The 19,586-nt window shown below is 42.8% G+C and overlaps 1 protein-coding gene across 1 annotated transcript in view; it reads right to left on the bottom strand.

The window, feature by feature from the left end:
- Positions 1 to 19,586, bottom strand: part of LOC106568821 (receptor-type tyrosine-protein phosphatase N2) — a 150,414-nt gene that overhangs the window by 17,078 nt on the left and 113,750 nt on the right. Inside the window, exons 15-17 of the mRNA XM_014139506.3 lie at positions 13,900 to 14,112; positions 8,220 to 8,405; positions 268 to 415 (exon numbers count right to left, since the gene is read on the bottom strand). Of these exons, the coding sequence (XP_013994981.2) occupies positions 268 to 415; positions 8,220 to 8,405; positions 13,900 to 14,112 (547 nt within the window). The remainder of the gene's footprint in view (positions 1 to 267; positions 416 to 8,219; positions 8,406 to 13,899; positions 14,113 to 19,586) is intronic.

Below are 19,586 nucleotides of genomic sequence, written 5' to 3'. Positions count from 1 at the left end.
TAACAGCATTTTAAGACAGTACTTTAACTCAGAGGTCAGTCACCTATAATGCAGGGACAAATCAAAGTGCAAGATGAAGGTAAAGCTGTCTTAGGTCTGGAGAGCAGGAGAACTGCTCTCTATACCGCTGTGAGCATGGGTTCAAATCCCATTCACTGCTCTTTCAGCACACACTGTTCTACCTTTCCTCTCTATCCAATAAACATGGAAGAATATGGAAGGATTGGGACCGCCACACTCTATTAAAAGAAGAGAGAAATAACTCACAGGCCACCACAGCATTGGAGCGGTTCTTCTTTGTGTTCCCGGCCCCCAGGCCTGTAGTAGAGGCGTTGGGCTCAGCCTGGTACGCACACAGAGCCTCCCACTCCTTCTCCAGACGATTTTGGTTTTTCAGGTGGTCCTCCATGTAAAACTAGGGAGGACAGAAAATATATGGATTCAATATGGATGAAATAACTATAGTTGTGCCCATCTTGTTTATCAGTTGGTGGGTATTCCTCCACAACGTAAGACTAGGGAGGGAAGACAACATTTATTTTCCATTTCATTTTGGCTTAGTCAATAACGACCTGACCAAGAAAAAGCCATGAAAAGCAAGATGTAGACACAATAAGGAGACTTGAAATATAGTATTCTTAATTCAGCAGGAGCATTTTATCGCAGACATTCTCTTAATACTAGTCATGCAAACGTTTTGTGGCATTTGATTCCTATATGTGTGTGTCTTTATTAGAGGAGAAGTGAGCTCATAACCCAACCTCCTCCCATGTATTTATGGTCCTAGTCCTAGTCAAGAACAGGAATAGTTTCCTCTAAATGACAAGCCATTCAACCAAGACCATTACCTCTCCGACTCTATTCATAATTAAGTCAGGAGCACCGACTTTGATTAACTGCCGCTAATGAGATTGTCAAAGTTAAATGTGAAACATAGAACGTTTCAGCACTGGGACCATCAGGGTAGACAAGCTATTGTTCCTCTCTGTTGGAAGAGGACAGTTGGGCTGAGATAGTTGTTGGACATCACTGATGATCCAGGGTCGATACACACAAACAAGCATCTGACGCTCACCAGGAATATCTCTTTAACACAACACAAAAGAGCTTCCTAAAAGGACTCCTAGGCTACGTCCCAAATGGCACACTATTCCCTACGTAGTACACTACTACCATACTACCCATAGGGATCTGGTCAGAACAAAAGTGGTGCACTATATAAGGAATAGGGTGCCATTTGAGACAGCCCTACTGTCATTCTATTAATAACATAAGATTACAATGGGGAGAACATCATCTAGATTCATGGTGAGTACTTACAGAGGCTTAATGGACTTTCTCCTAACAGGATATATGGGGTATTTGTTGAAATAGAATCTGTCCTGGACAGATATCTTATCTACATCCCAAATAGCGCACCTTGTGGTGCTAGGGAATAGGGTGCCATTTGGGACTCACCCTTGACTGGATCCTCCTCACTATGATTGAAAAGGCGAAGCTCCTTAATGCAGCATACAGGGATGATCAGCACTAGGTTCACCACACACACACACACACACACACACACACACACACACACACACACACACACACACACACACACACACACACACACACACACACACACACACACACACACACACACACACACACACACACACACACACCCCCCCCCCCCTTTAACAATGCTACCTTAATCCCTGCCCACGCTATCCCAATACGTCCCGGCCTCCATATCATATCATATCAATACATATTACACTATGTGCTGACACACCGAACACAGTCTGGGAAACAGGCTCAATATTTTAGCAGGCCATGAATCCATGACCCTTCCTTGATTTAGCCCCTTATCGAATAGCACCTTCATCCTGCACTGTTACCCTACCCGGATAACCTCACCCCCTCCACCTCTACCCCTCCATCCCCTACCACTCCACCAGCCCTCCCAGGGCATCAGACAGCCACACTCTCCTCTGCGTTAATGCCAGAGTAATGGGGTTTTGTTCTGTGTAAAGGGATTATTGCAATCCAATCAGGAGGTGCTGAGATCACCATGTGTCAGGCAAACACTGGCTAATCCCTTTACTGCTGGGTTTACAGCTGCCAAAAGGTGCTCAATAAAATCAGAATGAAATAACGCTCGATGAGGAGCTAGCGCTCAGCTCAGGGCTGTCGATGACGTCGTGGCAGGGCTAGAGCCTCATAATGAACTAGACTAGAGCACCTGGGTGAGAGATGACGTCGTGGCAGGGCTAGAGCCTCATAATGAACTAGACTAGAGCACCTGGGTGAGAGATGACGTCGTGGCAGGGCTAGAGCCTCATAATGAACTAGACTAGAGCACCTGGGTGAGAGATGACGTCGTGGCAGGGCTAGAGCCTCATAATGAACTAGACTAGAGCACCTGGGTGAGAGATGACGTCGTGGCAGGGCTAGAGCCTCATAATGAACTAGACTAGAGCACCTGGGTGAGAGATGACGTCGTGGCAGGGCTAGAGCCTCATAATGAACTAGACTAGAGCACCTGGGTGAGAGATGACGTCGTGGCAGGGCTAGAGCCTCATAATGAACTAGACTAGAGCACCTGGGTGAGAGATGACGTCGTGGCAGGGCTAGAGCCTCATAATGAACTAGACTAGAGCACCTGGGTGAGAGAAGGACACGTGCACATAGAAGCTGCTTGGTTTTACACCGACTGGATGTGTCACAAGTGGCACCATCAAAAGGAGTGCAGTACGTAGGGACTAGGGTGCCGTTTGGGACTAGGGTGCCGTTTGGGACACAGACACGGAGGTGCCAGGAAAGGGACGGGAACAACTGTGTACAACTGCAGCATCACAAACTACGGTGAGGAAGCTGCAGCATCACATGACGCTAACAACACCATTATAATAAGGCCACTTTTCTTCGTACTGGTTTAAGCTCGTATGGGATGCGTCCCAAACAGCACTCTATTTCCTATACCGTGCACTACTTTCGAACAGGGTCCCATCAAAAGGAGTGCATGACAAAGGGAATGGGATGCCATTTGGGACACAGCCATGGAATAGCGGGTATCACGGAAGATTAAGACCTTTTACTCCTGAACACATGGTGCTTTCCAGCATGAACGCTCCCTGTCCTGTATTAAAGTGATTAAACAGCATATTTCTTCATATTTGGCACGCACGTTGTGCCTGCAAAATGGTGGTGTAAATCAACACTCCAAATTACACCACACCCACACACCCTCACATAATACACTCAGCTATCTTCTAAATAACTTCCCACTCGGCAGCTTCGCAAATCCCTAATCTCTATAGACTCCACGCAGTATAATCTAGAACAATTACTGGGCCAGCAACAAAAGACAAGATAATGTGCTTTATATATAGAGTATGTTCATCTGCTTAAGACACAGCCAAGTCTCTGTATGAAGTCAGATTCTGAACAAGTACCATGGGACAAAGTAATACATTAAGATAGATAAGATGGTGCAAGGCAATTCTCTAATACAAATCAGTCGGGTATCATGATGGAGTGGGATTTGAAGCATTACAGGCAATTACCTTGGGGTGAATAAACCTAGCAAGCAATCAGGTTTTTTTTCTGAACCCCAGAATATGAATCACTCTACAACGTACTGTAGCGTAAGTGTGAAGCTTGGACTGCTGGTACTGACGACATGTTTGTCTCTCTGCACTGCCTGTGATAACTCAATATGAGCCCTCAGATGGTTGTTCAGCTCTGACTCTGGTCATATAATATGACAGAGGAAACTACTCAGAACATCCACTGTGGCTAGATTAACAGTCACTTTTCAGAAAGAGCCCAGAACATAGGAAAAGAACAGAAGAGGGAAACATCAACACTACTCAATCATAAAGTTGGCATTATTTTACTGGCAGATGGATCACAGTAACAGTTGTTGTTGTTGAGGGTGGAAGAAATAGGATGGAAGAGGAGAGGAGAAGAGAGAGAGAGGGGAGAGATGAAAAAGGAAAGAAGAGAGGAGAGAGGGGAGAGATGAAAAAGGAAAGAAGAGAGGAGAGAGAGAGGGGAGAGATGAAAGAGGAAAGTTGAAGGAGAAGAGTGAAGAGAGATGAGGAGAGAGAAGAGGAGAGAGAGATGAGAGAGAGATAAGAAGAGAGAGATGAGGAGAGTAAGATGAGAAGACAGAGATGAGGAGAGTAAGATGAGAAGAGAGAGATGAGGAGAGAAAGATGAGAGAGAGATAAGAAGAGAGAGATGAGGAGAGTAAGATGAGAAGACAGAGATGAGGAGAGAGAGAAGGAGAGAGAGAAGAGTAATAAATAAAAACTCAAAAAAGAGCAATTAAGTTTTGGAAACATCTAAAATACAGTGACCCCCTCTCATATCATTACCAAGCCCTGCAATGCCAAGAGCTGGTCCTGGGGCTGAGTTCACAAACCTGTTCTACTAACACACTGAAGCCTCAGGACCAGAACATCCAATCAATCAGAATTAAACAAATTACAACACAATCAAAACAAAACTACATTGCTTATTGGGAAGCACAAGCACGAAGCAAAATGCAGTGCTATCTGGCCCTAAATGGACAGTACACCGTGGCTAACTATTAGACCATGGTTACTGATCTAAACCTTAGAAAAACCTTGAAAGTACAGGCTCAGTGAGCACAGCCTTGCCATTGAGAAGGGTAGACACAGGAAAACCTGGCTCCCTGTAGAGGAAAGGCTGTGCAACCACTGCACAACAGCAGAACCTGAGACGGAGCTGCATTTCCTGACAAAATGTCAAAAATATAAAACACTTAAAGAGTGTCATTTCCCCAAATTTGAAACCCTTATTCAAGCTTTCAAAGACCTCTCTGATGAGAGTAGGCTACCCGTCCTGTTGGGGGAGGACGCAGAGAGCTGTGGGTTGGCAGCGCACTACATTGCTGCCTGCCATAAGATGAGGGACAGTGTCTGACAGACCAATCAACCTGCACATGTCCTCTACTGTATGCTTATTGTTATTGTTTAATGTATGGTTATTTTGACCCTTGGTTATTGTTGTTAATTTTTGACAATTTTGATTCTTATTATTTTCATATTGTAAATATCCAAAGTAAGCTTTAGCAATATGTACATTGTTACGTCATGCCAATAAAGCAAATTTAATTGACTTGAAGATGAGAGAGAGATGAGAAGAGAGAGATGAGGAGAGCGAGATGAGGAGAGCGAGATGAGAAGAGAGAGATGAGAAGAGAGAGATGATAAGAGAAGAGATGAGGAGAGAGAAGAGATGAGGAGAGAGAAGAGAGGAGAGAGAAATGAGGAGAGAAAGATGAGAGAGAGATGAGAAGAGAGAGATGAGAAGAGAAAGATGAGAGAGAGAAGGAGAGAGAGATGAGGAGAGAGAGATGAGGAGAGAGAGAAGAGTAATAAATAAAAACTCAAAAAAGAGCAATTAAGTTTTGGAAACATCTAAAATACAGTGACCCCCTCTCATATCATTACCAAGCCCTGCAATGCCAAGAGCTGGTCCTGGGGCTGAGTTCACAAACCTGTTCTACTAACACACTGAAGCCTCAGGACCAGAACATACAATCAATCAGAATTAAACAAATTACAACACAATCAAAACAAAACTACATTGCTTATTGGGAAGCACAAGCACGAAGCAAAATGCAGTGCTATCTGGCCCTAAATGGACAGTACACCGTGGCTAACTATTAGACCATGGTTACTGATCTAAACCTTAGAAAAACCTTGAAAGTACAGGCTCAGTGAGCACAGCCTTGCCATTGAGAAGGGTAGACACAGGAAAACCTGGCTCCCTGTAGAGGAAAGGCTGTGCAACCACTGCACAACAGCAGAACCTGAGACGGAGCTGCATTTCCTGACAAAATGTCAAAAATATAAAACACTTAAAGAGTGTCATTTCCCCAAATTTGAAACCCTTATTCAAGCTTTCAAAGACCTCTCTGATGAGAGTAGGCTACCCGTCCTGTTGGGGGAGGACGCAGAGAGCTGTGGGTTGGCAGCGCACTACATTGCTGCCTGCCATAAGATGAGGGACAGTGTCTGACAGACCAATCAACCTGCACATGTCCTCTACTATATGCTTATTGTTATTGTTTAATGTATGGTTATTTTGACCCTTGGTTATTGTTGTTAATTTTTGACAATTTTGATTCTTATTATTTTCATATTGTACATTGTTACGTCATGCCAATAAAGCAAATTTAATTGAATCGAAGATGAGAGAAAGATAAGAGAGCGATGAGGAGAGAGAGAAGAGGAGAGATAGATGAGAAGAGAGAGATGAGAAGAGAGAAGAGAGAGAGATGAGGGGAGAGAGACGAGAAGAGAGAAAGAGATGAGAGAGATGAGGAGAGAAGAGATGAGGAGAGAGAGAAGATGAGAGATAGATGAGAAGAGAGATGAGAAGAGAGATGAGGAGAGAGATGAGAAGAGAGATGAGGAGAGAGAGAAGTGGAGAGAGAGATGAGAAGAGATGAGGAGAGAGAGATGAGAAGAGAGAGATGAGGAGAGAAAGATGAGAGAGAAGAGAGAGAGATGAGTAGAGAGATGAGAAGAGAGAAGAGAGAGAGATGAGGGGAGAGAGACGAGAAGAGAGAGATGAGGAGAGAAGAGGAGAGAGAGATGAGGAGAGAGAGATGAAAAGAGAGATGAGTAGAGAGAGATGAGGAGAGAAAGATGATAAGAGAGAGATGAGGAGAGAGAGGAGGAGAGAGAGATGAGGAGAGAAAGATGAGAGAGATGAGAAGAGAGAAGAGAGAGAGATGAGGGGAGAGAGACGAGAAGAGAGAGATGAGGAGAGAGAGAAGAGGAGAGAGAGAAGAGGAGAGAGAGATGAGGAGAGAGAGATAAGAGAGATGAGAAGAGAGAGATGAGGAGAGAGAGAAGAGGAAAGAGAGAAGAGGAGAGAGAGAAGAGGAGAGAGAGAAGAGGAGAGAGAGAAGAGGAGAGATGAGGAGAGAGAGATGAGGAGAGAGAGATGATAAGAGAGATGAGAAGAGAGAGATAAGGAGAGAGAGAAGAGGAGAGAGAGAAGAGAGATGAGGAGAGAGAGATGAGCAGAGAGAGATAAGAGAGATGAGAAGAGAGAGATAAGGAGAGAGAGATGAGGAGAGAGAGATGATAAGAGAGAGATGAGGAGAGAGAGAGATGAGGAGAGAGATGAGAAGAGAGAGATAAGGAGAGAGAGAAGAGGAGAGAGATGAGGAGAGAGAGATGAGCAGAGAGAGATGAGCAGAGAGATAAGAGAGATGAGAAGAGAGAGATAAGGAGAGAGAGATGAGGAGAGAGAGATGAGGAGAGAGAGATGATAAGAGAGAGATGAGGAGAGAGAGATGAGGAGAGAGAGATGAGAAGAGAGAGATGAGGAGAGAGAGACGAGGAGAGAGAGACGAGAGAGGGGGTAGGAGAGAAGAGAGGAGATTCATAGCAGAAGAAGAGAGAGGAGTGGGAGCGTGCCCCTGGACCTCCCCCAGTCTCATGCAGATTGTGATGAAGCAGGGCATTTAGAATGATGGAGGGGGTGGGGCACAGCCGGGGGTGGGAGGGCGGGAAGCGTGGCTCACGCCTCATGGGTCATTTCCTTTCATTTCCCTGGCCTGGCTCCAATATATACCAACCAACCATAGCCAGCCGCAGTCTGATGAACAGTGAACAGTCTCTCTCCAGTGACGGCCTCGTGGCATACTTCATTCTCATATTTCAACTGCCGTACGTAGGAAGAAGGGACAAACAATTTGGCCAATCTGTAGAAAACGTGCTCAGTTGAGTAGCAGCAGACATTACTATCTGTTGCCAGGGAGCTGTCCAAGGGACTGAAGCTCACAGAGCTTTCTCTCACCTTACACTGCTGCTCCATTCAGAGGGCCGACCGGTCTCATATATATTCCTTGTGTAAATCTCAGGGGCAATTAAGAGCTTCATGCCTATTGAACACATCCCAGGGCCCTTCTATCACATATTGTGAGGAGCGTGTAATGCATGTGGATAGAGCTATGTGGAGAACAGATATACACTGCAATTACAATGGTAGACACAGTTATTCACAATCAATGAACATTTGAATATGTGGGAAGAGAAGACGTGGAAGGAGCCTGCTCATAGAAATGTGGGTGTAAGGTGAGAGAGAGAGATGGAAATAGAAAGACAGATGGAGAGAGGTAGAGAGAGAGAGAGAAACACAGACAGACAGTGATAGGGTGAGTCAGTCGTGGTACAGATGTTTACCAGGATCATGTGACCAGTGGAGATGTCCATGTTAGAGTGGACGGGTTCCTCAGACCAGGAGGAGGTGGAGCTTCGTGCCGAGGGGCTGACGATGGGCCCCCCGTCGCCGAACTGGGGCGCCACACTGTGCATCGGCTCCGGACGCTCTGCCGGCTGCTTGACCGACATCCGCTGACGACACAGTTCCTAGGAAGGGAGGAGGGACACAGGCACAGTTACAAAGTTAACTAACGAATATGTTCTTTTGAGATACAGGTTTTTCATATGCTAATGTTTCTTAAGACCTGCCATTACAAAACAATGGGTTTTCTTTTGGTTTCTGATGGTATACATTACATTGATTATTATTAGGCTGTTTCAAATGTAGACGGAAGGCTGCTTCTTGAATGAGGTTCTGGTGTTACTGACCATCTCCAAGGAAACGGCAGCCGTCACTAAAGTTATGTCACTGTTATGCACTACCTCGGTGTGCACATTCACAACCAATGGGGATTTGACTGCTGTATTATAATGTGTGATAATGCGCACGTTAACATTTACAGATTCCATACTATCAGCGTCAACGAAATACCAAAGGCTTACTATACAAAAGGCCTTCTGTAGAATAATTGGAGTATTTTTGTATTCCAGCACGGGTTCAACCTGCTATTTCAGTAATACTGAAATATTATTTGAGAAATACTTAAGTAATACTGAAGCAGTTAGAACATTTACTCCATGAGTTCAAATGATCATTTTTCTTAGTCACGGCTGAATGAGGATATCTGTTGGGGAGCAGCGATCTAACGCAGCTGGGGAGGTAGCCTAGCGAAGGTCAGAGGACGTCTAGCTACACATGCTCCAGTCATTAGGAGAGCGATAACAATGATTAACACTGGCTGTGAGTGACATCACAAGCAATTTCATTACAGTTGATATCTTATCTCACTATTTATCCTTATCCTCCCTGTGACATTGATCCGCTGGCTGTCCAAGCCATAACCATGGCAATTAGGTCTGTCTTTGTTTTACCAGCACCCATTCCCTCAGTACCATTCACTGGAAAGGGTATATGGTGTGCTACCAGTCTGGTTCAGTTTAAGTACATAAAATATCATTATAGAAAAATAAACAAAACAAATACAGGAATCCAGCCCATCATATTTCCAATCTATGCCTGCCCGCCCGCCTGCCCTCCTGCCTGCCTGCCCTCCTGCCTGCCTGCCCGCCCGCCTGCCTGCATGCTATAAGTCGAGTAGCTTATAACCACTCAATTCTACAAAATCTGCCTGCCTGCCCGCCCGCCTGCCTGCCCGCCTGCCTGCCCTCCTGCCTGCCTGCCCTCCTGCCTGCCCGCCCGCCCGCCTGCCTGCCCGCCCGCCCGCCTGCCTGCCTGCCCTCCTGCCTGCCTGCCCTCCTGCCTGCCTGCCCACCCGCCTGCCTGCCTGCCCTCCTGCCTGCCTGCCCTCCTGCCTGCCCGCCTGCCTGCCTGCCCGCCCGCCCGCCTGCCTGCCTGCCCGCCCGACTGCCCTCCTGCCTGCCTGCCCTCCTGCCTGCCTGCCCGCCCGCCCGCCCGTCCGCCCGCCCGCCTGCCCGCCTGCCTGCCTTTCCCAGCAGCCACCAGGAAAGGCCTGCCTCTCCTCTCCCCCATCCCTCTGCTACAGCCCCATTCCAGACAGCCAGACAGCCGCACCATTACCACAGGCTCTAACATTCACATTCCAACAACTCTACAGGGTGGACTTGGTGGTTACCACCATCAGTCCTAATTAAAAAGGCCCCATGTAAAAATGGCCTCCCCTGAGATATTCAATTAGCTGCCTGCTAAAAACCCAAATGAAACAGACGAGGAGGAAAAAGAAAAACGTTCCACCAAGGTCGGGTTTAAATTAAATAAGACCTATTTACAGCTTTACTATGGCACTGCCCAGGCCAAGGAGAAATGAACAGCGCTGTGTCCCAAATAGCACCATATTCCCTATATAGTGTATTACAGGGTTTTTTCAGAGCCTTGTCAAAAGCAGTGCACTATGTAGGTCAGAGTCTGGTCAAAAGTAGTGCCCTATGTAGGGAATAGGGTGCCTTTTGGGACGCTCCCCTGGTGTCAGTCTGTTATACTGTATATGGTTGAGCTCCGTGTTATATTGCAGGATTTGGAGAAATTCTGAAAACAAAAACCCTGGATTGATAGATAAATCTGTTCTCCGATGTGTGAGCCTGAGACAGACGTCGGAACAGTTGTCAGATGTTACATTATTCATTCCTTCAACTGATGTTTCAAAACAAGCTATGAATGTGTTATCTAATATTTCTCACACAAAAATCTGGAATTTAACAGATTTTTTGTTAAAGTTTACCTTGTAAAAATCGATTAGATGATGGAAATGTATTCCAAAGCGTTTGGTTCAGATGATACAGAACGCACTAGCTAGCTCACAAAATAAAGTCTGGCCTGACATAAAATAATATCATTATCTTCTATCAATTGATTTCAAATACACAGACAGAAATACACAAGAGCCCTATGAGTCACTAAATAGGGAATAAGGTACCATTTGGGAAGCAACCATATACCATAATGGGCAGTGGGAGTGTCTGTGAAGAGTGGCCAGTGGAGGCGAGCTTCTGATCTCGGTAAACCCAGTCTTGCGTAATTGGTCAGAAGCTCGATTAAGTTCTGGGTCCATACGTGTTACGAGAAGAGATAGAACGAGGATCGGAACCAGAACAAAGTGCTCCACCCTCTCTCTTTGCAAGTTACAGGCAAATCTTTGGGCCAAATGTCCCCTCCCCTTCTGAAATTCGAAAGATGCTAACACCTGCGAAATCGTGATTCTTCCAAATAACCAGTGCTGAAAATCCAAAAATCCCAACTAAATTGACTGATCAATGTGATTTTTTTCTATTGAATAAAAGCTTCTTAATTGTTTTCAACACCTTATGCGCATTGCATAGACGGGCGGGTTGCTTAGCAACCAAACCGATGCGCGTGCATCTTTGGCGGCAAAACAGACAAGGTTGTAAACTATATTTAGGCACAATACATCAATACAGTTGTTGATTAGCTAGCTAGGGAATTTTATATATTAGCATAGCTGTGACATAAGTCACCTCAAAACAAGACATGGTATCAAGAACAATATACAAGTAACTGAAACAAACCTACGATTCCCTACATGGCAGCTATCTGACTGTTCAGAATCATAAAAACACACGGCCTTCTGCCTCTGCAACCAACTTCATTTCTTGATTTACAGGGAATTGGTTTCATTGCTTTAGAAATGTGGAAATTCAAAAGTGAAAAATATACGCGGAACAAGATTAAACAATGGGTTGTATTTACATTAAATATTACTTTGTATTTATGTTATTTACTAGGCTTTGCCCATGTGCTAAAACAAACAAAGGCCCTCTGACTCAATATGGGGGAGGGAAGAAAGAAAGAAAGAAAGAAAGAAAGAAAGAAAGAAAGAAAGAAAGAAAGAAAGAAAGAAAGAAAGAAAGAAAGAAAGAAAGAAAGAAAGAAAGAAAGAACGAGAGAAAGAAAGAAAGAAAGAAAGAAAGAAAGAAAGAAAGAACGAGAGAAAGAAAGAAAGAAAGAAAGAAAGAAAGAACGAGAGAAAGAAAGAAAGAAAGAAAGAAAGAAAGAACGAGAGAAAGAAAGAAAGAAAGAAAGAACGAGAGAAAGAAAGAAAGAAAGAAAGAAAGAAAGAACGAGAGAAAGAAAGAAAGAAAGAGAGAGAGAGAGAGAGAGAGAGAAAGGTTGAGCGAGAGACAGAGAGAAAGAGAGCGAGAGAGAGAGAGAGAGGCAGAAGGCCAGAGAGGGATAACATAAACCTCAGTAGACTGTTCAGCAGTGTGGCAGGCAGTTCCCGTGTTTCTCTTGGAAATCCAGGGGACTAGAGACTGGCTGACAGACAGGCATCATCCACAATATAGGGACGGCAGGCAGCCTGTCAATCAAGCTTTTCTCTTTCAGTGTCAACCAGTTGAACATCATATTTTCATATCACAGGACAATATGGCTGACAACTTAGAGACGCTGAGACCTAAGGCATAGAGATTTCTGTGATATATATAAGCTGGTAGTACACTGTGGGGGTATGTTGTGTGTGTGTGTGTGTGTGTGTGTGTGACCATGGCCTCAGAGGCTCAGACAGACGCACCCAGGGCCTGGGTCATTAGCATGCAGTGAGGATGTGAGAATGTAAGTGTGACTCAGTGATGTGTGTGTGTAGTACGGTCGTCAAACTGCGCGCTGCTACCCTTCTGGTTTAATTGCATGTAGCTTTAAAGAGTCCCCTGCTCCCTTGTGCTGGGCCAGCGCACGCACGCACGCACGCACGCACACACACACACACACACACACACACACACACACACACACACACACACACACACACACACACACACACACACACACACACACACACACACACACACACACACACACACACACACACACACACACAGTTCAGTTCAGTTCAGTCAAGGGAATCCATCTATATATCCTTAGGATGGATGCTACACAGCTTCTATGAGAGTATAACATAGCAGCAAAGGGATAATAACAAAGCATTGTATTGTAATTTCAGGTGTAGTATGTTAGTGAAATTACTTAATATCAAAATGTACAATATTTGCATCGGTTTTAGTTGCATGGCCAAAGTGGTAAATGCCTTAGGAAAAGCTACTGACTCTTAATCAAAGTCTGTAAAGGCCCAGTAAACATCAATTAAGCGGAAATGTGCAGGAGCCCAGCAGTAAGTGGATTATGAAAAATATTTAAGACTAATAAAACTATCCAGCCACCTTGTTGGTCAATATGAAATACATCCAAATATGTCACAGTCAAATAAAATATATTTGAAAGTAGAATGAAACATTAAAGTTGAATACCCTAGCTAGTATTATTTATACATATTAGAATGACTTGAGGACAGCACCTAAAGTACTGTAAAATGTAAGTACCAAAGAGAAGGGCTGTGGCCCTGCTCATTCTAAAATGAATGCTCACAGGACCACTCTCATTTAAAAAGATCAGGGAAAATGGTCAGTGGCAGAAATTTCTATCTAATTCTTTGCTTAAAAGGGACTTAATATTGGATTCTATAAATTGAATTTCACACCTGGACTTTCAGGCCGTAGGATAATTACACCTGTTAGAGAGGGGAATTGAAAGGACTACCAGCACAGACAGACAATGCCACCCGCAAACCTGTTGGGTTCATATTGTTTTCCATTTTCCAAATTCCCAAACACTCAAAAAGGAATGGAAGAAATGCATACTACTCTACAAATGAAAAATGAAATGAAAAATGAAAAAGTGAAAAACATACATAAATTACACCACAGGTAGATAAACAAGTGTAACACAGTTTGGTGGCACCTTAATTGGGGAGGATGGTCTCATGGTAATGGCTGGAGCAGAATAGTTGCAATGGTATCAAATACCATGTGTTTGATGCCATTCCATTTGCTCCGTTCCAGCCATTAATATGAGCCATCCTCCCCTCACCAGCCTCCTGTGAAGTATACACAACATACACTCCAAACAATCTAACATACTTGGATTGTCATCTGTATTTTTTGGGGTGCATCCCAAATGAACCACTATTTCCTATATAGTGCACTACTTTTGACCAGATCCATAGGGATAGGGTACCAATTATAGACTAACGTCTGATATATATTCTCCTACTTGATAGGTGGATGTAGCATCGCTGCCTGTGTCTGTTCCCAGGTTGGTGAGCTTCTCCTTGAGCTTGTGGTGAGAGTGGTGTCGGAGACAGTAGACCACAGTGGAGGCCAGCAGCACAGCCACGATACACAGGATAGACACCACTGTCAGGATCAGGAACTTGGTGGACTCGGCCGTGCTGTACTTGGTGGGAATCTGGTTGATCTGGCTTCTCTGTAGGAGAGAGGGAGGGAAAGAGAGAGAGAGAGAGAGAGAGAGAGAGAGAGAGAGAGAGAGAGAGAGAGAGGGTAGAGAAAGAGAGGGAGGAAGGTAGGGAATGAGGGGGAGGGAGAGAGAGAAAGGGATGAGTGAGAAAGAGAGAGAGAGGGTGGGGGGAGAAAGAGGGAGAGAGAGGATTACACATGATATAATGGTGACGTTATGTTTTCAGACTTCACACATTTTCCTGATGCATTAGATACAATGAGCCAGTGATCTACAATTTCACATGTTTTGGTTGGACATAATCAAGTATGCATATAGTTGCAGATAAAATATCTGATCAAGTGTTTTTGTTCCATCATATGTGTCCAATAGTGCACAGAACACATCAACTCCCCAAAATGTAGATTATTAAGGAATATACTGAATAAAATAACATATATTTACAATGTATTAACCCAACCACTGTTAGCTTCACCTGACACAGTAGTTTTCCTGCCGTATTTTCCTATGACATCATTACAAACAGTAGGACATTTGACTAGTAGCCAATGACTTGTCGAGTACCTACAACCTGTCAAGCATTTAATCACTGCCAAACACGTATCTAAAGCAAACTTTACGATTCATTTAGCCTACTTCATTTTACACAGTACATTGCTAGGAAGAAATCCCACTATAGACACAGAGTCCTCAATTCAAACACCATATAAACCTATACCCAAGTAGGCTACATAGGGAAAAAGCACTACATGTACTAAAACATATTAAAGAAGGGAAATTCATTATGTTGTTCATTAAAAGCAGACCATCTTACTGCTACATGGAGTTCATTTCAGAGGCCAGTGATCTGGGATAATGGTCGTGTTCCATTCTACCCGGAGTATGTCCCAAATGGCACCCTGTTCCCTTTATGGTGCACTACTTTTGTGACAAGGGCCCATAGGGAATAGGGTGCCATTTGGGACACAGACCTGGCCACGGTGAATCAACAATAGCCTGATAATTCTCTCTCATTAGAGACAGCATAAATGATGTTAGCAACAATACGGAGCAGGGGGGACGAGTGAAGAGACGAGAGCTGCAAATTGCAATCCCAACTACCAGATCAACAATTCCCCTTTTTTTACAGAATGATCAAAAATAAATAGTGAAAAAGGCTTGGCTGCTTGGCTCTCTGCTGCTTGCTTCAAGACAGGAATAATTAGCAAACCATTTTTTTTTCTTCTTATTTTTTACATCCTCTTTGTAGTGTTACAAAAAAATGCATTTTACAACCCCCCTCTCTCACACCATTATGAATGCCTGACTAGGCTATTCATGATCTTGTTCTAATAGTCATTTTATGCTATGTATTCAGCCTGCCACATTCTATTTTCTACCTTGTCTTACATTGCAGAAATGCAAGGCCCTCATTTAAAGTTCAGGCTCATTTTATCTCTGCATCATAAAGACCAAGCAAGAAAATATTGGTGGAACGTGTGTCTGTCGGTGGCAGGCCAGGGGTCATAGGGATTAGGGCCAGTCTGCATCCCAGTTAATGGAAATGTGTGTTTAAAAAAAAGGCTGTGACGGCATCCCAAATCACACCCTATTCCCTATGAGCACTACTTTTGACTAGGGCTTTGGTCAAATTAGTGCACTGTATAGGGAATAGGGTGTGATTTGGGATACAGATTGTGAGATGGGCCCTGCTTGGGCCTGCCTGCCTGTCACAGACATGTAAGCCCCTAGGAGGTGGAAGGTTGGAAGGGAAGGGGTGGCCACTGAATGCTGCACAAGGATTGTTCTGGAATGCCTTGTGTTGTGAGGCTGTGAGACAGGGTACCCCGCCACTACAGTGAACGGTATAGATCTATTCCCCCTGATTTCATTCATAGCTGGCTGTATTCAGCACCTTAAAAGAATGGATTCAGAAAGCTCTACAAAGGGAGACAACAGTTGCCCAATGCTTTGTGGGGTCCAATTTGCCTGGGAGTATTAAGCTGTACTGTAAAGCCTGGTTGCATGGTAATGTGATTGTGTTAAAAGGAAACAGTGGGAAACTCTCCTCTCTATCAGTCTCACTGAGGCCCTCAGTGCTATGATGAAAAATAGCATTTCTCAGTCTAAAAAAGATGACATTATTTTCTGAAGATTCAATTGTAAAAGATTGTAAACATTGTGTTTCCACTGACCTCTCAGTCTCAGGGAGAGAAAAACAGAATGTAACCCTCTGATGCATCTTACAGAAATATTACTAAATTACCTGAGCAGAAAGTTTATTGTAGACACTCACTAATAATACATTTCAACTGCATGACACACTTGCTTTGATTCCAATAATCTTCTGCAAAATATAGTTTTCCACTGACCCCCCCCACCCAAAAAAAAATATTATAATAATTTCATTATTTTGTCAAATTAAATTTCATAGAGAAGGATCAATGGCATCTTGCTTGGATAGTAATGGCCATACTTAGTTTCCAAACTGTAACTGTTCACTCATCCCTCACTGGACAGATGCTTATGCTGCCCTCTCTATTGATTCAAACAAATGTAGCCTGACTTCAACTGCTTGCCGTTAAATCACATCTATAAAAAATGAGGAGCTAAGATTCTGATTGTGGTGCAGAACCACAGAACCAGATGCTGTGGCATAGAAAAAAATATTGAATAATTGAAAAGCAAAAAGCTTGCTGAGGGAGAATGTTCGAAGTAAATATGTGTATAGTGTGTGTGATTATTATCTGAAGGCCTTCATTTTTTTATGCATTTACAAAAAAGAATCCCACAACAAGAGAATGTTTGACCTTTTCTTTGGTACAGTATAAAGGAAGCATAAAATAGATATTACCAGGCAGGCCAGCCAGACAGACAAAAAGGCAGAATCTTCTCTTCAGTATTGCAGCTCCAGGGCCTTCCTTTCTGCCTCTCTCTCCAAAGGCTTAGCACTTTCAATCAAATGACATGGCAACATCTTGACGCACAGAGGGCTGTGTAAGATTAAATCCCATTATATATGGAAAGAAATGCCAAAAAAATTGCATTTCTTAATTATGTTTGGTGATACAAAAATATGTGCCAATAAAAATCATTATAAAATAGTTTTTCTGAAATTGACACACATTTCCTTGAAAACAAATGTGGTATGAAGACAACCCTCTAATGTTTTACATAATATGAATCACTTAGGTTACTGTTGGGTTTTTAACTTACACTTAGCTAGCTCAATTTTAGGCCAAAAATATTTTGTTTCAACACTATTTAATGCATGCAACAAAAAAAAAACTATGATTAAGCTGAAAATATGGTCTCAGATAGCAAAGGGGAAGGGGGTTCCTTTCATGCCGAGAGGTCTATTGTCCATCTGTCCTGAAGCAATTGTACTTGCAAATTTCAATTTCACATAGGCAAACGTGATCTGACATACCCAGCTCCTCCTCAGCATGCATTGGAGAAAAGCATTAGCATAGCCGTCAAGGATGGATGCTGCACACTCTGGGGTCAAGCTTTTCATTTCAACACATATCAGATGTAGGTGAGTCTGCCCAAAATAACACTGATTCTCCTGAGAGAAACAATAGTTTATAGGCTACAATAATCTGAAGAAAGAGAGAGGGGATACTTAATGATCTGAGGGTTGTCGAAATTAAAAACCATGCAGAATGTATGCAGATGCCCTTGTTCAAATGTATGTATTATTGCTGTAAAATTGTCAGCATATAAAAGACAAGTGTATTTCTCATACAATCCATAGGTTATACAGGTTTACAGTATGATGAGAGAAAACTTAATTAAGCAAGGTCTGAATTCTGTTCTATAGCGGGACATACAAAATAAAGTCACTAAAAGTCTTGAATTCCATGGGCTTAAAAACATGGATTTATTTTCACCGTTATTTCACCTTTATTTTAACAGGGAGTCATATTGAAACCCAGGTCTCTTCTTATCTCTTATAAAATTAGAGACCCCTCCAAGTAAATCTCATCCAGCCCTTATAGTTTTTAAATTCTAGTATGTGAACTAGAAGGCATAGAAAGAGGGCTTGAGTTGAGGGATGTTGGTTGGCTTGGCGAGGGGGTATGAAAGATCAGTGAGGCTACCTTAGACAAAAGGCAGATGGATTTCTACAGCTCTGGCTTATTCTAAATCATTGAATAAAGGTCAGGGGGAGAGAGGCGTCTAACTATTGTTCCCAGCCAGCTACTTGTGAGGAAACAATGATCTCTCCCTAACCTCGGATAATATAATGCCTTTGAAAAGTTCACCCCCATTTACAAAACCTTTCAGCAAACAGGCATGCACACACACACACACACACACACTTTTCAAGAGAACAATTTAACGATTCAAGACTGTATAAATTGTTAACACAATTTACCACACAATTTACCACACATAATATCAATCATATTATTTACATATATATATATATATACATACATACATACATACACACACACACACATATACATATATACATATATATATATACACACACACACACATATATATATATATATACACACACACACATATATATATATAATATATATATATATATATATACACACACACACATATATATAGGCCTACTCTAGTGGAAGTTGTTTCCATTCTATTCAGTTCTTTGGATCTCAGTCTGGCAAACTGGCAAACATAGATAGCCTATAACTTTTATATGTACACTCAAATTGTGATGCATGATGGTCCTCCAAATGAATGATTTGTACACACCATTAAAACAAGTAAATTCTCCATATAAATGACAACATGAAGTGCCACTATTGCAGGCATAATAACTGTTCTATAGTTCAATAAGGTCTGTTCACTTCAATATATCAGAATACCACACAATAAATAGACTAGATAACCAAAAATAACCACCCCAAAATGAGATTTTTGAACAGTTTTGATTCAAATATAAAAGACTGTCTAGGCTACAGACATATGCACTGAGTTGACCCCTAGCAACTGTGAGCCGTCAATCTTCTTAATGCGTAAACTCCAGGTAGGCTACATGGTGCACCGCGCATTAACTTCAGATTGCTATAGAAGAGTGGTCAAAATAGGTCGAAAATGTGAGCGAAATAAATAACAAATACGAGCCTACTGAATGTATATTTCAGGTTATGGTTAATTAATATATACTGATACCAACAGAGGATTAGGCAGGGTCACCATATGAAATACAACGTCGTCATGCTTAATGCGCAATTATCCAAAAAGACCAGTAGGCTATAGCCTATGTATGACAAAACAAAATATGTTAATAGATAAGCATATGAACTCAAAACACAATCAAAATAATCTTATCCAAGTCCATTTGGACGATTATCACCAATAGACCACATGCACTTGCTGAACATGATATATCTCGAGATAGAGAGAAGTGAAGCCAAGTGGTGTTGCAATAATGCGTAGCCTAATCTTATACGAGTAGTTACCCAAATTCATGTTGAGATGTTACAGAGATTCCTTGAGCTTCAGCTATTCCCTATTCC

Source organism: Salmo salar, chromosome 14, assembly GCF_965601325.2.
Source record: "Salmo salar chromosome 14, fSalSal1, whole genome shotgun sequence".
Lineage (NCBI taxonomy): Eukaryota > Metazoa > Chordata > Actinopteri > Salmoniformes > Salmonidae > Salmo > Salmo salar.
This window is presented reverse-complemented; position numbering and strand designations above follow the sequence as displayed.